Genomic DNA, 20102 nt, shown 5'->3' with positions numbered 1-20102 from the left:
ACACAGCTGGACTCCAATGAAGGTGTAGAACCATCTCAAGGATGATCAGCACCCGAGTTGAATATATGAGCGTCACAGCAAAGGGTCTGAATACTTACGGCTGTGTGATATTTCAGTTTTTCCTTTTTAATAAATCAGCAAAAACTTCAACAATACGGTTTTTTTTCTGTCAATGTGTGTACTTTAATGAGGAAAAAAAGTCACTTAAATGATTTTAACAAATGGCTGCAATATAACAAAGAGTGCAAATTTTAAGGGGTCTGAAAACTTTCCGCACCCACTGTAGGTTCTTAGGAACGTTTCATGCCTCTTGTTATGATAGACATGTCCACCCGATTTTGTGTTATCGGTGAAGTTGGTGTCTCATTTTTTCTAACTTCAGGGAGAATTTCCCCCAAATCAAATCCAAATGGCCGACATCATGTTGAATTTCTGGCACGGGTCCTTGAGACTTTTTCATGCTCCATGTTATGTTATACGTGTCCTCTCAATTTTGTGTCAATCTGTGAAATTGGTGTCCGGGGCTATTCCCCCCCCCCCCCCCCCAACTTTCCAGCGGCACTCACACCAACTTTTTCATGCCGACTCCTGGTGCAGCGCGCCATCAGAGTTATGAAATATTTTTATTACTATGAGGTCTATTATTTTACCTTTCCGGGGTAGTCCCACGAGATGTTGACCCTGGTGTTTAGTTCTCCGGTGGCGGTGCAGTTGAGCACCAGCCTCTCTCCCTTTAAGGCCTGCACAGGACCGCTGCTGTTCAGATACACGTCCAAGATGCTATTCACTGGGTCAAGACACAGGAAGGAGGATATAAGTGACATTTCACAATAAAAGCAAAAGAATCGGTGTTGTCGTTGATTCGGCAGACCTGGCCTGTAGACGATGTATATGCGCGACTTGTGAGCGACGCCGTCGACTAGCGTCTGGCAGAAGAAGAGGCCGATGTAGTAGAAGGTGGGCGTGCGGATGGTGAAGCCCCGCCTGCTGCTCCACATGATGTTCCTGTGGTCGGGACTCAAGCTGTGGTTGGGGAACTGGCCGAGAAATTGGGGGGGGGAACACCCACAAATTTACAAATGTCTTTTTAAAAGCTTTTTGCTATTTTTTTTCCCATGACTAATGTTTCCACCACTCAAGATAATATTTTATTTGATTATTTGTTTCATATTTTGAATTTTGAGGAAATTTAATTTAAATAAAACAAAAACATATTTTTTAAATTTCATTTTCTTTTTTGTTTTTCTTCTGTATTTTTTTTTCCAGGAGTAACTTCACTGTTCATTCAAAATGTACGATGCCTATTTTGTTAGAATGTTTTGTTGTTGTTGTTTGTTATTTTAATCAAATTTGCATCATTTTAGATAATATTTTTTTTCTTTCATACAATTGGTATGAATTGAACTGTTTGTTTTATTTTACTGTTTCTACTCTTAAGTAACTCCAGCTTCCTTCCACATTCCCAAAACTGCCTGGTAAATTGTCCATAGGTGTGAATGTGAGTGAATGCTTGTTGGTCCAGATGTGCCCTGTGATTGGCTGACAACCAGTCCAGGGTGCCCCCGTCCCCGCCCCCATAGTCAGCTGCGATAGGCTCCAGCTCACCTGTGACCCCTTATCGTGAGACTTAAATAAACGCTACAGAAAACATTTGGTAGCTACCATGCCCCTTATTCCGGAAATGACTCTCTCCAGTCTTTTGATTGGCTCAAATGTCTTTGAGGGTCAGGGCTTACTTTATAGCGCCCCCCTGTGACTTTGGCATGCGTTTCCCAGCCCTTCAAATGCATTTTTGAAGTGGACACAGAATGACCCGCAGTATTTTTGGACTCCAATTTCCGGTCACGCTATAATTCCTGAGAGGAAAACTTGCACCCAGATGCTGATGAATCCTGGCGGGGTCTCGCTTCTTGTCATCTTGCCTAAATCCTTGCGTAACCTTGTTGTGTTCTTGGAGGCCGTCGTGAGGAAATGTTTGCGAAAAGCCTCCCGCCCTCTCTCGGGGGAACAGGTAGGAGCGAGGTGACCCTTTTGTTCTGGTCCCAGCGCCCTCTTTGCCCCTCTTACCTAACGTGGCCCGCCAAGGTGGGTAAGAGGGGCACAGGAGGGCGGCCGAGACGTCCGAGGACTCAGGATATGGGAAACGTGACTCCGGGAACCATCTCCTCACATCCTGTTACTACAGGATATGAGGACGTTTTTCGACTGGGGGGCTGGGAGGGGGGTGCGTCACTTTCATAGCCTTAGCGCGAAGCGGGCGGGGTGGGGGGCATTGGGCTCTTGGGTATTGTTGTATCGAAACAAGAAAAAAAAAAAAAAAAAAAAAGCCTTCCAGGAAAAAAACACTCCAGAGGCCTGTGACAGTCAGTGGATGAAGGGAAGGGCGGGAGCTATTTTTAGATTACGATTCCCTTTGCGGTTACAATCGTTTTGTAGACGGACAAATACATTCTGTACTGTACAAAATGTCTTTGGACGCCGCACGTAGGCCTCCAATGCTGTTTGGTGCTTTTTCCGGAAATGACTTTTGTCAGTTGTGCTGATTGGCTACAATGGCAGTTCGAGGTAACATAACGCCACCTGTTAATCAGCAAGCTACCCATTGCGCAAATACAGTTTTTTATTGTTTTTTTTGGTGTGGACAGAGATTATTATTATTATTTTTTTTTTTACCATACATTGCATTAAATGATAGAATTATTATAACGTGAAGTCATCAAGCATTTTATTGGTGTGGATGGAGTTTTTTAAAACTGCATTGTTTACCTTTAACTTTAAAAAAATATGTTCAAGTCGTGCGGGTGGAGATTTATTGGGACACTACATTGAATAAAAAACAATAAAATCCATGATAATTTGTTTTATCACACTCCTTTTTTACATTGCATTTAATCAAAAAGAAAAAACGTACAATTATTTTAAATTGAAAAACAAGTGTAATTATTTGTATTAATAAAAGATTTTTCATGCAATTTCTCTTGCATAATGTTTTTTAAGTATTAATTCATGTCAGCAAATCACGTTTTTTAAACAGCAAGGTACGATCAGATTTTTTTTTTGTTTACCTCACATTATATAAAAATTGTAAAAGTATACGCTAATACTTTAAATAAAAAACAAATATTACATGGAGATGTCCTAAATGGCCACATCATAATAAAACAAGAAATAACAACATGTTGAAATACAAGAGTTTTTGCATTTTTCTTTATGTGCCAAATGAAAAATATCCATCAACTAAAGATACATGTGATTTTTTTGGGGGTGGGGGTGGGGGGTGGTGAATAATACAATTTCCGGTCGTGCAGAAACCACCAGAGAAAAACCTCCGGATGCTGAAATCATGTCGAGTTAGAGGAAATTATTCTTAGAAATATTCCCTTAGCGCCTACGAGCAGTCATGAATTTGTCAGTTGACCAATAAATAAATGAAAGTGTAAGTATTTTTAACCAAATTGAGCAATCGCCTCTTAAACTTAAGCAGAATAGCTTTATTTCAAAATCTTGCATTTTTGGCTTACGCAGCCATCCGCTCCCTTTTCATCATCATGACTTTAATGTTAGTCTGCTAATTGTGACTCATCGAGTGGATGTTGAGCATGTTGCATGTTGGCGCTTCACTCATGCGATGCGTCATTATGTGAGCTTTGTTTATTCATTTATTGTAAATCCAACGTTTCCCTGTATTTTGCTTGTTTGACAAATTCTCCCCGATTTAGTCATCCGACAATTGACACGGCGGTCAGCGTATTAAGCGGCCGTTTTGAGACAATGGCGCACACTTTGGGGGGCCAACGGTAGCTACTTGGGCTTCCTCCTGCCAGCTGTTTTCAGCATCACGGCGAAAAAGTTGGCGGTCAGGAGTGCTACTATGTGTGAGGCTGTGGGAAGTGATGCTGGCTGGGGGCCAGGGGGGGTGGGGGGGGGGGGGGGGGGGGGGGTGTCAGTGGGCACTCTAGACCCAACGTCCTGTCTCCAGCGGGGTTCAAAATAAAAAAAACATTTAAAAAAAGATCGGAAAAAGCTTGTTAAGAAGTCGAAAAAGTCACCTATGATGAGTATTTTGTACATTTTCAATGCTGTTTGACTTCCTTTATGTACATTGCAGACTTCCTGTGTCTTTTCGGGCATGGCTTATTGAGACATTTTTGTGCGTCTACTCATGATAGACAAGCCCACCTATTTTCATGTTGGGAAGAGAAAGTTTCTTCAGGGGCTGAATTTTTCAATGCGAAAAATCGTCCAAAAACATCCATCCATTCTCCGTACCGCTTATGCTCACTAAGCTCGTGGGTGTGCAGGAGCCTATCCCAGCTGACTTTGGGACTTTGGGCAAGAGGTCGGGAACACCCTGAACTGGTTTCCAGCCAATCGCAGGTCACATATAGACAAACCACCAAACTCGCACACAATTTCGAGTCTTCAACTGGCCTACCCTTTATGTTTTTGGAACTGGAGTATGCAGCACCCCTAAAATGGCTGCCTCAACCAAAAAGGCAGACATTTGGGGTCTTTCAGGCATGGTTTCCTGAGACTTTGCACTTACCTTGACCAGTGTGCTGGTGATGTTGGGGTGGGTGACCCGGCAGGGGATGACCAGCGGCTGCTTCTCCTTCATGTACAACACGTCGGGGCTCATCTCTGGATCGTCGACAAATGGCTGCCGACTGTCTGAAAGCCAAACACTGGCGATCAGGGACCCAAATGGCACACACCAGCAAGTACGGTGCATGCACATGTACTACATCTATACATTAATTAATGGCGTCCCACAGAGCTAAATGCCAGGCCCACTTCCGCTTTAGTCATTTACCATTTAGTGTAATGGTGTGGAGTGTCTCTAACCACTTGAATGTTGCTTTATCTCCTTCTACCTTTACAATAATCTGTAATAATCTGTAAATCTGCAGTCATTGTGGCCATATAATAAAAATGTGCTCACATTTTTCACTAATAATAACATAAACACTCCCAGAAAATAAAAACATTATTGAATTTGTACACCAGAGGGATATGTGCAATAAATTATTGTGCAATAAATTTACACGGTTGCATGAAATTAGTAAATATGCAAGAATTCATAAAACTACAAGAAGTTGTAATATTTTGAGACTACTATGAGGAAAAGCATTGATAAATGTGTAATATCATGGTAAAAATATATCATTTTATGGGAATAAGTGACAATGTTTTAAGGGGGAATTATTAGACTCTTTATTTGTACTCTGTTGGTGGCTGCGTCCACTATTGTGTAGTCTGCAGCGCTGTGTTGTCATTGCCCCCCCCCCCCCCCCCCCCCCCCCCACACACACACACACTCATCCACTGACCCCCTCATTGATGGCCACTGGCCGCCCGCCGTCCATAACAAACATGTAGATTGTTCGGAGGCAATCATTGCGTCGCATTGTTTGCTTGTGTTCGGGGCTGTTATTCAAGGAAAGCTAATCTCTGAACGCCCCCCTGAAACAAAAGTACCCCAAGGACCGGCCCACCGAGCTGGGTTTCCTTCTGCCGCCACTTTGATTCGGGACGTAAAGGACGTGGAGACCTGAGCGATAGATGCCGCCCCCCCCCCCCCGAGGGCAAAGATGCTCTCCGGGGGCGAGGGAGGGGCCGACCATTGCAGACTTTGTGCCTCCTCTCTTTGCTTTGGCGGCGGCCTTCATCTTATCCTCACACACACACATACACACACACGGACTCATACCTTGTCCGAGAGCCAGTGACACCCCCCCGGCCCCCGGCCCCCGGCCCCCGGCCCCAACCCACCCAACTCACAACCCCTGGCCTCCTCCCTTCAAGCACAGGATGCTGGAGCAGGGCAGATAAGGCTGATGCCCTGCATGGGAAACTCTGCCCATGCTTGAGCCTTTCAACAGCTGGACTATTACACTCCCAAAAAGACTTATTTATAAACAAATAGAAATATAAATATATAGAGAGCAGCGCTAAGGTGCTGAAAGTGTTTAGAGATCTTTTGCGCTACTGTTTTTAGCACATCCTGTTTAAAACGCTCTGGCTGTTATGTTGCAGGTCAAATCGAGTCGTTTTGAAAGATAAAAGTTGTTTTGCATGACGATGTGTGTAGTTTCATGAACATCCACTCGTGCACTATCGTGCATGTCGTCCTTGCCGTGACGGGTGATACGCGTGGTATGGAAGATATTTTTTTCTGACCGATACCAGTACGTGTATTCACTCTTGAGTTGTCACTGATACCGAGTACCGATACCACTAGTACTTTTGAGACCTAAAATTTGAATGAACAAAATCACAGATAATTGCGAACGAAGACCTTTTTTTCTTTCTGACGCACACGATGATTTGTCGTTGTTGTTGTTTCTACTGGTGAGGGGGACTTACTCGATTTCAGATTTTGTTCGCCTTAAGTATCAGTCAGTGGCTGGTATCGGCAGCTTTCACGAGTACCCGATACCTTGAAATAAGGCCCGTATTGGCGGTACTAGGGCCTGACCGATATAGTTTTTTTTGTTTTAGGCCGATGCCGATTCTGATATTGGGTAGAATAAAATTGCCATAACAGATGAACCGGCTGACAAAACTTGGTATGAATTACAGGCAGAACATCTGACTGTTTTAAAATACTTAGTCCTTTAGTATTTGTTTAAATTTACAACAGAGAAAAATAGGCAAAAATTGGCCGATTTTACCAATTCGAAAAGGGATATTTGGATTAATCAGTCAGGCCTTAATCGGTACTCGCCCATCCCTCGTAATACAAGCATGTCACCTTTAAGCTGCGTAATTTTACGGAAGTGTCTTCTTACCTGCTACATACACGTAAACCGACGCCTGGCGCTGCGCTCGGTGTCGGTAGCGGCAGAGGAACGAGCCCGTTTGGCTTGGTCGGGCGCCGCCCGGCAGCGTCACGCGACTGCAGTGCAGCCGCTGCGACTTGCCGCAGCGAGATTCCTCGACGCGGACACGATCGCGAGGGACGTCGGGCGGGAAAGACCAGGAGAGCTCCCAGCGACCCCTGGATGACAAGGAACACCTGTTAATTGGAGAACAGGTGGGGAAAGTGCGCCACCGGGGGCCAACTACTTTTACAAAAATTAATTCACAGTATAAAAGGAAGGTCGTAATATTCTGAGTGTCACAAAAATTGCAATATCATGAAGAAAAAGTGGCAATATTACAAGAAAAAGTTGCAGTACTATGAGAAAAAAAAATGACACAAAAAAGTTTTCATATAGCCAGAAGAACATTGTAATATTTGGAGGAAAGTTGCAATATTCCAAGAAATAATACGAGAAAATCTATGTAAGATTAGGAGGGGAAAAAAAAGCAGTCATTTCACAGGAATAAAATTTCAATATTCTAAAAAGTTGCAATATTACATGAAGAAATTTAACATTAGGAAAATTTGAATCAAATACTACACTTTAATTTTATTTATAACACAATATTTTGTAATATTTCAACGGTAGGCTCATAATGAAAACATTTCTTGTAATATTTCAGATATTTTTTTTTAGTTCAACTTTAACTCTCGTAACATTTCAAACCTTTACCAGAAATATTGAAATATGTAAATTTCAACATTCTCTCATAATCTTTCAGTTTTTCGTAACATATCAATTTTTAATCTCATTCTATTTCAACATTTTTCTCATATTACTTCAACTTTTTTTCTCATAATATTTCTACTTTATGCTTGTAACAACTTTTATTGTCATATTTCTAGTTCGTAATATTTCAGGTTTTTTTTATATTGCTTCGTGTAATATTTACTGTAAAATTTAACACAAAACAAAGACAGTTATATTTAGGACTATCCACTAGCTTAATGCTAAACACAATGGAAAACCACATAGATGGGCTAAAAAAACTAGCATAGTTGTGGCTGAAGGAACAGATATTTGAACACAAACGATGAAGCAACACATGTAGACAGACAATGAAAGGCACATATTCTTCATCCTCTGTATTCAATTTTTGAGTATTTAATGTTTGGTTTGTTTGTAAACATTTATTTAGGTATAGTTTTTATTACACTTGAAATGCATTTGAATTGTATCATTATTTTGGTAGTTATTTTATTTTCATGTACAACAGTGACTCGAGATATGAATGGAATGGCCCAGTCACCCCCTAAAAAAAAGTTTGGTTTTGATTGTTTTTCAATAAGAAAAAAATGCGCGCTGTAATATTGATAAAACCATACAGTAAAGACATATTTCAATACAATGTAAAGAACTAAACAGTGTTTTCCACATTTTTTCTGCTTCACTTCAATGGACATTGCGCTGCTCCCGGTGTGTGCACCACGGCCACGTGGGGGCAGTGTGGTACAGACAGATACGGACATATGGAGCCTCTCAGTAGTCGCTCTTCGCGGAGGATAAATAATGTATGTCTGTGACTCTTATTATATCATCTGTATGTACACAATGTGTTGCTGCACTGTTTGTGTTCAAATATCGGTTGCTTTAAAGGGTTACAACAACAAGATTAGTTCCCTTAGCCCGTCCAGGACGTTTCGCATTGTTTGTTATCATTTAGCTAAAGGCACTTCGAGTGAAGCTGTGCTGTTTGTTTTTCAAAGCGACCTGCAGCTGAGCTCCAGGGTCTGGTTGGGCTCCAGGACCAGCTGTCCGCGCGTCCCCTCCAGCACGGGCACGCTGTATTTGCCTCTGGCCTCCTCGTCTGCACCTGCGGGATGCACATGCGCACTTTCAGCCAGGAGCATTTATTGACGCGTCCCACTCAAATAAAAGCTGACAGGTGGTATGAAAACATTTGTTTTAATACACGACTGTTCAATGAGATGGATGGCAGCATGCATTCATTGTCCCCACAATGGCTCCCCACGGATGCCTCATTCACAGCAAGTAGCCTTACTCACACTTCCGATAGCGTTTCCTTCAGCTTGACGTCGGGTGACAATTTGTTTTCACACACACGGACATTTCTTTTCTCATGAATGACGACAAGTTAATTCAAAAGACAAACTTGTCCTTTTCATGACATTTATAACATGGAGGGTTTTCGCATTTTTCGGCTGCGGCAAATTGTTTAAAAGTGAATGTAATACAGAAACAAAAAAAAATAATACATTGTTCAAGGAAAAAAACTAAACATATGTCTTTATACATAGAAATTGCCAATAAATGAGTTAGATATTCAAAAAATAAGAATAAAAAAGAGGGGGAAATTTGCAAGGCTTTGTACTGCACTCTTTCGATTAGTGACGATTTAAATAAGAAAATAAATAATCTAAGTTCCAGCCCTGACTATTAACGAATTTAAAGTAAATATAATATTCATTATTTTTGAAAAAAGTATTTATTGAAAATTTGATATATATATATATATAACATATACGAACCAATATATTTACACATAGATTAAGTCTGAATAAAAATTCAACAGATCTGAAAAAAATAACAGAATAAAATATTGGAATTTTTAGAATACGTTTAAAAATGCAAAACAATATAAAAACTAAAATATAAAAAAAGAGGAAAATCCCAACTGTAAAATAGGGAATTTGAAGTCAATATCATACATTTTGATATACACAGATATTTATATTACAATGTATAAAAAGCAAAGGAATGAAGCGGGGTAGAAGATGACAAAAACAAATGTCAAAAATATAACTGCATAGCATTTATTTCGAATAAGTTAAAAATATATAACTCGTTGCTAAATCGAACCTAATAGTACTGTGCAATCACAGAAATACATGCGAAAATAGAATACATATATTTTGTAATTTAATATATCTTATATACATTTTAAACATACTAAGCTAAAAATTAAGCTATATTATTATAAATATATTTTTGTAGGTGTAAAATATACATATTTGTTCAAACTGCTATCAGATAATTACAATGATTTTTATAACACGGTGAACAGTATTGTACTGTTTTTTTTTATTTTTATTTTCTATTCCACCAAATTTGCAGTATGACACAACTATGCACATTTTAACCAACATTAAACGCTTCACAAAAGCCCCGAAAAGGCTCACTAAGTGATCATCGAATTTGGTTGAGAATATTTCATTCATAGTCACGTGAATTCCTCTTGGAAATACGTGCGTAAAATCCACAACCCCTCCAAAAAACCCGTGCGTAAAAAGTTTGCGTAATTGTCACTGAGGCGACCGATCGGCTCACCTTTGGCAATGAGCGCGTACAATCCACAAAGCAGACAAGTGAGCAGAAAGCTCATCGTGGTCGCCAAAGTACGAAGAAAGAAGACGTGCGTTAATTCCTTTGGATCGGCAAGATGACGATGAAGACAAGCGACTTGAGGGACTCGCGCGCGACGTGGATTTATAGCGTTCCCACAGTGGGGGCCACCGGATGGCGGCCTTCCGTGACGCTCGCACGCGCGTCCCACGACACGGAACCACCCGACACTCAACTCCCACCCACCCGCCTTTAAGTGCTCCCAACTGGGAAATGCATCGCTTGGACTGCTGTGCCTCGGAACAATTTGCCTCAATTCTCATCCACGTGCACATTGCTGACACGCTACTGTGGAAGGGGACGTCACGGACATCATTCAATAGCTCTCCGAAACGCAACTGCATTTTTGATTTGATTTAATTTGATTCCCCCCCCCCCCCCCCCCCCCCTCACAGACACCAAAGTGAAACACTTTTGCATCCACCATAGTGAAACTGTCTCAGACAGCATTTGAAACGCTTTCACATACATGGTTACTTTTTTAAAATAAACAGGTCAAATGCAAATAAATGAACTCAAAAATCATACATGTATCATTTTGATATTGATACTTTTTGTCAGTGATTGCACAATAATAGGGAAAAAAGTACAAATGAATACAAATGACGTGTGGTTTATAAAAGAATTTTCCTTTCAATAAATAGAAATAAAACAATGTGTTTCGTAACAATAATATGAAATAAAAGTCGTTATTTTATTATGATGCTAATTTGAGTATTTTTCAGAAATTGACCACTAGAGGTTGCTGTGAGCTCAATGACAAGGGATGAGAAAACTATACAAAGCGACATTTTAACATTACTTTAGATACTTTTTAATACATTTTAAATAATTATCATTCTAATTAGAAAGAAGAGGATAAACTAATATAATATCGCCGCAGTACAATGGAAAAAAAAAACCCAACACATTTGAGTGATTTTTGTATTTATTATTGTTTTGATCCGAAACACAACAAAAACGTGTTTTGTTGTTGTTTTCTTGGTCTTTTGTTGGGTCAATCACACCTGACCTCGGGTCTGCCCGTGGATCCACTCGGCAAATTTGACCACCTGCGTGTAGACGCCGGGACGGTTCTGCCTGGCGCAGCCCTCGCCCCAGCTCACGATGCCCGCCAGGAACCAGCGCCGCCCGTGCTCCTGACACACCAGCGGACCCCCAGAGTCACCCTACAAATACAAAATAGCGCTTAATAGAAGAGATCGATGCAACATCGCTAAATACTGGAGATCCAATCAATCAACGCGTTGGATTAACCAGAATAAACCAAAACTGCCAGATTTGCTAAGTGTAAAAACACGCAATTGAACAAAACTCACCTGGCAGGCGTCCACCCCGCCCTGCAGGTTCCCCGCGCAAAGCATTCTGGGAGTGACGGCGTCGTCGTAGAGCTCGTTGCAGGTGTTCCTGTTGATGATCCGCACCGAGGCTTCCTGCAAGCGAGACGCCAGCTCCCCTGCCGCCAAAACACACACCCAAATAGAAACAGTTTGGAAGAAAAATGAATAGTGTTCCCCCACTATCTGGCGGTTCATCGTTGGCGCCTCTTCGCTATCGCTGGGAGAGGGTCTCGCCCAGCTCGCCTGTGAAATTCAGGTTTGTAAGCCACTGTAATGACAAACAGATCCAGTAGATGGCGGCGTTGCATCGCTTTGGAGTGGAGATCAGCACAGTTTTTGAGTAGAAGACAGATTAGGTGGTGAATCTCATGAATCTTGTCATGTCCATTCAGTTTTTTCTGTACATTTCATGACACGTTTACGTGTTTGAAGCTTTTCTTATTAATAAGACACATTAAAAATATGCATTAGGATGGGGGTCTGGAACAGATTAATTGCATTTGCATTTATTTCAATAGAGAAAGGTGATTTGGGATATCACTGTCAAAATAATAATAATAATAATAAAATAGGTCGTACCGTCCTCCGTGAGGACGCCCCAGCCGGTGACGTAGCAGCTGGTCCCGATGGCGAAGGCGTGCGAAGGTGCGGGCACACACACCGGCTGCACAAGCTCGTTGAAAAAGACGGGGGCGCCCAGCTCCACCAGGGCGATGTCGTAGTCGGACGTGAGCCGCTCGTAGGCGGGGTGCGGGACGATCCGGCGCAAGGGCCGGCTGGCGGCGGCGGCGGCGTTCTTGCCCGCCGCCATCAAGCGCATCCCTATGTAGGCCCGCCATGCGCGCGGATCCGAATACCTGCAGGCAACAAGCCGGGGGAAAGACCACGACCAGGGCACAGGTGGCAAAAGTACTCACACTCTGCATTAAGTAGTAGTACAAGTAAAGAGGAGAAAGTACAGCTATCTGTTTTCAAATGTCTGGATAAAAGTGAAAAGTCACTCGAAAATAAATACTCACGTAAAGTGCAGGTACATGAAATACTGACTCAAGTACAGTAACGAAGTGTTTGCTCTTACTTGATGGCGTCCGAGTCTTGGAAACAGTGTGCGGCCGAGACGAGCCAGCGCGCGGCGAGCAGGGTGGCGCCGCAGACGTGACCGTAACGTTCCATCTGGAGGCTCACCTGCCACGGCCACGAGCCCGGGGACGCGTCGGCGCCCCCCACGATCCTGGGCCTCTTCCGGGCCCGGACGCCGCAACCTGCACGGGAGCGCGGCCGCAGCTTTTGTCATTTCACAAATGGAATCGCTGCTTTGTCGCAACTATTAAAGGCTTGGGGTCCAGTTCAACAGACACACATATTTACCCACATCTGGATGAAGGTGAGGATCTATGATTTCAACATGTTTAATATTCTCATTTTGGTTTTGTGTGAAGGCGAGATGCCCGTATGTGCTGCAGTGCCACCAAATGGCCATTCAAAAAATAATATATACAGTATATCTTTGTAATATTCATATACTGCATATACATATGAAATGAAAATATAATAAAAGTATATATTTGAAATTTTTTTTTTAAAGGTATATGTGCTGCAATGCCCCACATTATTTCATAAAATAATCACTGTGTGAAAAACAATGTCTGAAATGAAATTCAACTAAAAATAATAATAATTCAAATAATGAAAATAAAACTGGAAATCAAATCGAATAAAATACAACAAAACAAAAAATAAAATAACAAATAAGTAAAAAACATATATATATATATATATATATATATATATAATGAAATGAAATAGAAATGGGGAAAATTTAAAGAAAATTAAATGACTAAAATAAAACTAAAAACAAAACAGAAGAAAACTTAAAAATTCAATATAAAAAAAAAATATTCTAAAAGTTAGAAATAAAAATAAAATAAATATTCAATGAAATTAAATAGAAACTTCTAAGCTATAAAAATATCTAAGATATAAATTAAACATATAATATATATATATCTTTGAAATTCAATAATAATAATAATATTCAAAAAATAGATACAAAAAGGTCACAATAGCCATGTTGCCATTGAAGGAGCCAGATAAAAAAAAAAAATTGCCCAGAAAAAAAACATGCATAAAAGCATTGAAATCCTTCTGAATGGTCACTGACCGCACCGCAGCTCATCAGACCCGTCCTGGCAGTCTTTGAGTCCGTCACACTCGGGGTTGAGTTTGCTCACACACTTTCCGTTGCCGCATTTGTACGAGGATGACGGGCAACCTTTGAGGTCTGCGGGAGGCACAAAGATTACATTGAATACGTCTAACAGTGTTACAAAAATAGACTATTATTAATAATAATGCTCACGTGCTCGGGTGCAGTTTACTTCATCGCTGCGGTCTGCACAGTCCACAACGCCATCGCACACTGAAGACTTGGGCACGCACACTTTTTTGGCACACGTGTGGTAACATTTACTTCCTGGGAACATGTGTAAAGCATTATTGTATGCGTCCGTGTGCGTGCGTGTGTGTGCGCATGTGCATTTACTCACTGCATCCGCTGTCTTCGCCGCTGTCTGCGCACACGCCACACTGGCCGCTTTGAGCTTTGCACTGTCCGTTACCGCACAACACCTCGCCAGGCCTGCATGGTGCTGTGCGCAAACAACAACACTGAGGCCACAGCGGAGGGTGGTCAGTAGGGCCGCGGTGATTGAATCGTTCTAGAATCAATTATTCTACTGATTATCCTCTCGATTAATCAGATAAAGATGGATTTTGTGTTATTAAAGAACAAAATGTGCATGTGAGGTAAAGTTATTATTAATGTTCACTTGGGGTCGCCATCGTCACATTTCACACAATAATATCTGTGTCTTTGAGTGTGTGTGGCTTTAAAGGGCGGCCCCTGCCCTGGTGAGTAAGTTGAGTTGGCTGTAAAAAAAAAAAAAAAAAAAAAAAAAAAAAAAGATCTCTGCAAAACTCAAACTGTTTTTGTAATCGAATTATCTGAGTTATTCAATGAATCGTTTCAGCCCCAGTGGTCAGTATACGGTAATGCAGTCAACAGCCTTTTCATTAAGTATGCCAACACAGAACTAAATTCTGCATCCATATAATCCATCCATCCATTTTCTGAGCCGCTTCTCCTCACTAGAGTCGCCGGCGTGCTGGAGCCTATCCCAGCTGTCATCGGGCAGGAGGCGGGGCACACCCTGAACTGGTTGCCAACCAATCGCAGTATCCATATAATGATGGAGGTAATAATTGCACATTATGTTTGCGTGTACAGCTGCACTGCATGATAATGAGAGCTATTCCTAATGGTTTGACCCACTCGCACAGCAAAATAGTCACAGACAATAAATAAAAAACAAAATAATAATTTGGTATCATTTATAATATTCTAGTTATAATTATTTATCAGTCGTTCTAATTTATATCACACTTTCAGGACGATTTGCTCTGGACGTACTTGACACTTACAGCATTTGGCCTCGTCGCGTCCATCCTCGCAGTCCCTGACGCCGTCGCACACTTTCCTTAAAGGGATGCAGCCGCCGTTGCCGCAGCCAAACTGACGCGGCGAGCAGGCTGCGTATACAGAGGACAAAATCTAGATACTGTGCCTTTAAATGAGCGTGGCGGACGGGACGGGGCAGCCACTTACATGCCTCCGGCGAGAAGGCCCGGTAGCGCAGATCGAAGCCCCGCCGAGTCAGGGCTCCGTCCGAGTGGAAGTGGATGGAGAGCGGAGACGAGTAGACACGCCCTCTGCCGCTACCCGACACCTGGTTGCACATCCTAGACCAATAAGAGAGGAGATAGGAGTCACGTGACCATTTGAATTTATCCCACCTAATCAACGTGGTGGATAATGTAAGGGAAAAACATGTCAGCTTTAGAAGCTAAAAGAAATAATCAATTATACATATTTAGTAATTTATTTGTATTTAAGATTATGAAATGTTTAAGTATTTTTTTAATGAAAAAAAATTGTTCTAGTTATTAAATGCTGCGGTTTCATATTCCCCATTCATTATTTTATTTATTCATTATAAATATTCTTTCAGGAAGGCTTTGTTAGCCTAGCTAATTAATCAATTATAATGTGACTGTGTTGATTGAAGACTCTAAATTGCCCGTAGGTATGAATGTGTGCGCGAATGGTTGTTTGTTCCTATGTGCCCTGCAATTGGCTGGCGACCGGTTCAGGGTGTACCCCGCCTCGCGCCCGAAGATAGCTGGGATAGGCTCCAGCAGCCCGCAACCCTAGTGAGGAGAAGCGGATGAAGAAAATGGATGGATGGATGGATAAAAAAACATTAAAAAAACCTTTTAATACATTTTTACTATTTTTTGTTATTATTTTAGTTTTGAATGAATTCTTTTAAAAAAATATTACATCCTCAAAGGTTTGAGGGACGCTGCCGTTCCCACATTCCCACCTTTCTCCATGATGCTCCCACGTGTCACAAATAAATAAAATCGTAAAAATAATATGCTAGCACATTCCGCTCATGACTCACTTGACGCCACCGACGTCGAGCCAGTCTTTCTCGCAGCCGTCCGACGACGGCTGGATGTCAAGCGTCACCATCGTCACGGAGATCAGGTACCCGGGCAACGGTGCCTGAATGTGAGCCGGTTAAATGACAAAAAAGGATGAGACAGTCATTCAATTGTGTTGCTTTTTTTTTCTATTTTCTCAGACAGACACACAGGTGTGACTCACTCGTAATGTCCACCTGCAGTCTATATTAGGAGGATAGTGAGAGGGGTGGTAAGGGGAGGAAACGGAGCCATTCCAAGAGGACAGTGACCCTCCACAACCTAAATAAAACAAAAAGCACTTGACAATATAATTTTTAACACACTTTTTATATGGCAATTTTTTTTAAAAGCATGAAAATGCCCAAAAAAATGAACAATGAAAAAAAGCAACAAAAATACGGTCACCATACGTGCTTTGGGCACAGCCTGAAAGTAGGCCTTGAAGACGGTTCCCTCCCTCTGCCGGCTGAAGGAGAAGGTGAGCAGCATGACGTTCCCCGAGGACGTCAGCCCCATGGCGGGCGAGGAGCCCTGCGGCACGGGCAGGCCGCACCACCTGTGGGCACAACAACAACAAAAGTGGTGGACATAAACATGTAAAAAAACACCATGTGGGAGAGCGTACCTGGCGATGATCTTATTCTGCAAAGGAAGCAGGAAGTCGTAGGCCGACAGCTTGTGAGCGCCGCAGCTTCCCGGCGCGGCGCCGCCGTGCAGCGCGAGGACCACCAGGCGGACCGCGTGGCCCGACGGCACGCGAAGGCGCCACTGGTAGTACAGCTTCTTGGGACTCATCAGAACGAGAGTGCGGTTCACGCCGTGTTTAGTGTACAGGTCGATGGACACCACTACAAACAGGAAACCAGGACCAAATATGGGCTTTGCTCTGTTTTTTGTTTTTTTTCTCCCAAGTGGAAGTCTCACCTTGGAAGCCGAGCTGCCACTTTCCACTCTGGAGGCTGTTTGGATTCTTAAGCTTGTCGGAATTTTCTTCCCATTCGTCCGGATCCAAACCTACACATGTGCAATACTCGTTAGAGGTGTCAAAATGCACCTTATAAACGATTTGAGAGGTTTTTGCACATTGTGGCGTCATATAAGCAGATATTGACAAATCAGTAACAGATGCAAAAAGCCTTCATGGGCTTTAATTTGAGACATCGCTCAATGTGGTTTTCAAGCAAACCTTTTTTTTTTTGCTATTACGACATCATACAAGTGTGTATTGACAAAATAATGACACACCCAGAAAGTTCTCACCAAGGGACTGAATTTGAGGTATCACTCGATACGTCAAAACAGCCAAATGACAATTAATATGGTGAATATCATGGGTTCTTGTGCTAATTTGTGAGTTTAGTAAGTTGTGGAAAACTTGTTTTTTTGGCCATTGTGTCATCATACAAGCAGATACCGACAAAATAGTTTCAGACATGGAAAGCCCTCACCAAGAGATTTTATTTGAGGTCTGACAAATACCATAATGATGAACTTCAAAGGATCTTGTTCTGATGTGCGAGTTTAATAAGCGTTGGAAAACATGATGTGTGATCATTGAGTGGTCATGTAAAGAGATATTGAAAAAATTATATCTGGAAAACCTACATGACGGACTACTTTGAGGTGTGACACTATGTGGTTCGTTGTAATAAAAAAAACGTGGAAAAATTACACTCTTTTGTGTTTATTATACTTGTGAGCCAAGTTGCTTGATTTTATTTGACACTTGCGATATTTATGATTTAAAGCTACGTCACCCAGTAGATGTAGCGTGACGTCGTCGTGCTCCAAGTAGTAGCGCTGCTCGCGTCCGTCGCCCCGCAGAACCTTGTTGCTGCCCGGATGTCTACGCTGCAGCCTCTCCGGGCTGGACCGCCGTATCGCCATGGCGACGTGGTCCGGGGCAGAGAATTGACTCCAGTAGAACACGTTGAGGCCTTCTATGCCTTCACTGTTACACACACACAAAGTCACAAACACAAGTATCAGGACACGCTCAGGCGTCCCAATACTATAGCAACAGCGTACCTGAAGGCGACAATCCCTGAGCGCAGGTAGTAAGAGCTCCACGGGGAGGACTTGTAGACTTCTGAGAACTGGAAAATATTTGTTTATAACGTCATATAAAATAGGACATGTTGGTTTGAGTTTTTCCACAAATACTGTAACTAGTGTGCAGCTATTATTATTATTTTTAAATAGAGACCAGTCTATGAGGAAACACTGTACAGTAATTAAACAATATGGTGATAGTTGTTTAGTTAACCGTGTGACGGTGAGGGCTGTTCCTAATAATTTGGTGAGAATCCCCTTCTCCCAGTAATGGCCCACTGAGTGTGTGTGTGTGCGTGTGTGTGTGTGTGTGATGTCACACAGACAGTGTTTGTATTGAAGCTTTCTGCTCGTCCTCTCACTATGGCGGGCTTGTCCTCAACACTGAAAAGGCCCTGGTCCCTCGGGACCCTTTGGACCCCCCTTGGACACTAACACACGTATACATACACGGACACACATACACACACACACCGACCAGCTCCTCTTTCAGCTTTACATTTAACAGCAAGGAGATGAGAAAGAGGGGAAAAGCAAGACAAGGAGAAGGGAATAGGCAGGCAACATCGAGGGGCAATGTGGCACTCACGTAAGGCTTTAAAGCCACAGCCTGCAGGCGGAACTGCGCCGAGGAGCCGTCGGCGAGCTCCGCAGAGAAGCTCAAGTTAGGGAACTCCACGCTGCATGCCAGGAAGAACACCGAGGAGGGCGGGGCTGCTGAGAAAACGTGCCATTCAGACAGGTGTGCTGTCTATAGAAGCAATACAGTAATTCATTGCCACAAATAAAATAAAAAAATAGGTAATTGATTCCCTCCTTGAAATTTTTTTTAATAATTGCGTGTATAATTTCACAGACGATGATCCCAAAACACTTATAATATAATTTTAAACTCATCTTACAACATGGGTTACACATGATTTGATTTAAAATCACCAATGCAGGAGCTGCTGCAGCCAGACTCTATTGCACAGCTCACACCATCATGCGAGATACGATTTTTTGGGCTTCGATTTGCGAGCAAAAATTTGAGATAACGAGGGCTAAATGGTAGTAGTGCGAAATTCGCAACAAGCAGCAGTTTGGCAGATAGTGAACAAGTCTTCCCAAAAAGTCTGCAAGCTGTTTATTGTCCCTCCCAATTGAAGTTTACTGTTACTGAATTGTTCACTATGTGCCAAACTGCTGCTTGTTGTGAAGTTCGCGCTGCCACCATCTAACCCTTGTATCTAAAAAAAAGAAAAGAAAAATGGCCAAACGATGGCTTGTATCCCAAGGTATTGTTGCATTTGGATTACATGGAAGCCTTACTCACGCATCAAGTAGTGGGTGGCTAAAGCGATGGTAGCGGCGCAGGAAACAACGGGCAGGATCCCTAGTGCCCATCTCACCCGGGAACCACGTTTGCTAGGTGGAACTTGCTCCTCTTTAGCGGAGCTCGGAAACTGGGTGGGCTCCTTCAAGGTCTCCTCTTCCTTCTGTGGAACACACAGCTCAAGGTGGGATTCATTTTGACAAAGTGGAGGGCGGTGGGGGGGTTCTCACCTGGACCTCGGAGGAGCTGGAGCGTCCATGCCCGAAGATGCAGTACACCTGGCAGCTTTCCCTCCTCATGGCGGAGTCCCACTCAGTTCCGGAGAAGCGATCGAGAGGAAGAGCGTGCGAGAACCCCCCCACCCCCACCCACCCCCCACAACCGAAATCCAACCCCCCATTCACCTGCTCCACTTTTTAGGTGTCAGCCCAAGCCCCACAATGCATTGCACCGCTGGGGAGCGGGACAATGAGGCCACTATGTGCAAACGTCGCCCTTGTCGCAATTGTGGCGGTTGAACGCGCCGCAGGGGGACAGGTGGTGAGGGGCGGGGGGGGGGGGGGGGGGGGGGAAGGGGGGGCGATATTAGCAAGACCCTTTAATCACTAATGCGGCATC

At 42.8% G+C, this 20102-nt stretch overlaps 2 protein-coding genes across 6 annotated transcripts in view; both read right to left on the bottom strand.

The window, feature by feature from the left end:
* The window catches only part of flt1 (fms related receptor tyrosine kinase 1), a 29564-nt gene extending 19093 nt beyond the window's left edge, over window positions 1-10471 (bottom strand). For 3 of the 4 annotated variants that reach the window (XM_061757976.1, XM_061757975.1, XM_061757977.1), the window contains exons 1-6: window positions 10155-10471; window positions 8577-8679; window positions 6792-7000; window positions 4547-4671; window positions 872-1037; window positions 651-787 (exon numbers count right to left, since the gene is read on the bottom strand). In XM_061757976.1, coding sequence (XP_061613960.1) covers window positions 651-787; window positions 872-1037; window positions 4547-4671; window positions 6792-7000; window positions 8577-8679; window positions 10155-10209 — 795 coding nt within the window. In that variant the 5' untranslated portion in view covers window positions 10210-10471. The remainder of the gene's footprint in view (window positions 1-650; window positions 788-871; window positions 1038-4546; window positions 4672-6791; window positions 7001-8576; window positions 8680-10154) is intronic. The other variant, XM_061757974.1, reaches the window with a different exon arrangement.
* A 668-nt stretch (window positions 10472-11139) lies between these two features.
* On the bottom strand, window positions 11140-19855 carry LOC133470198 (suppressor of tumorigenicity 14 protein homolog). 2 transcript variants are annotated; one of them, XM_061758274.1, is made up of 19 exons: window positions 19715-19855; window positions 19485-19647; window positions 18759-18883; window positions 18146-18213; window positions 17875-18068; window positions 17042-17131; window positions 16743-16965; window positions 16528-16673; window positions 16299-16396; window positions 16093-16196; window positions 15234-15367; window positions 15050-15157; window positions 14116-14217; window positions 13929-14042; window positions 13731-13850; window positions 12648-12831; window positions 12149-12426; window positions 11549-11685; window positions 11140-11398 (listed from the first exon to the last, which is right to left on the bottom strand). In XM_061758274.1, exons 1-19 carry the CDS (start codon window positions 19781-19783, stop codon window positions 11231-11233), a joined length of 2625 nt encoding a protein of 874 aa, XP_061614258.1. In that variant the 5' UTR covers window positions 19784-19855; the 3' UTR covers window positions 11140-11230. The 2 variants fall into 2 exon arrangements, with proteins under 2 accessions (XP_061614258.1, XP_061614256.1); XM_061758272.1 differs by having other exon boundaries at window positions 16528-16965.
* Between the last annotated feature and the right edge of the window lie 247 nt (window positions 19856-20102).

Source organism: Phyllopteryx taeniolatus, chromosome 20, assembly GCF_024500385.1.
Source record: "Phyllopteryx taeniolatus isolate TA_2022b chromosome 20, UOR_Ptae_1.2, whole genome shotgun sequence".
Classification (NCBI taxonomy): domain Eukaryota; kingdom Metazoa; phylum Chordata; class Actinopteri; order Syngnathiformes; family Syngnathidae; genus Phyllopteryx; species Phyllopteryx taeniolatus.
This window is presented reverse-complemented; position numbering and strand designations above follow the sequence as displayed.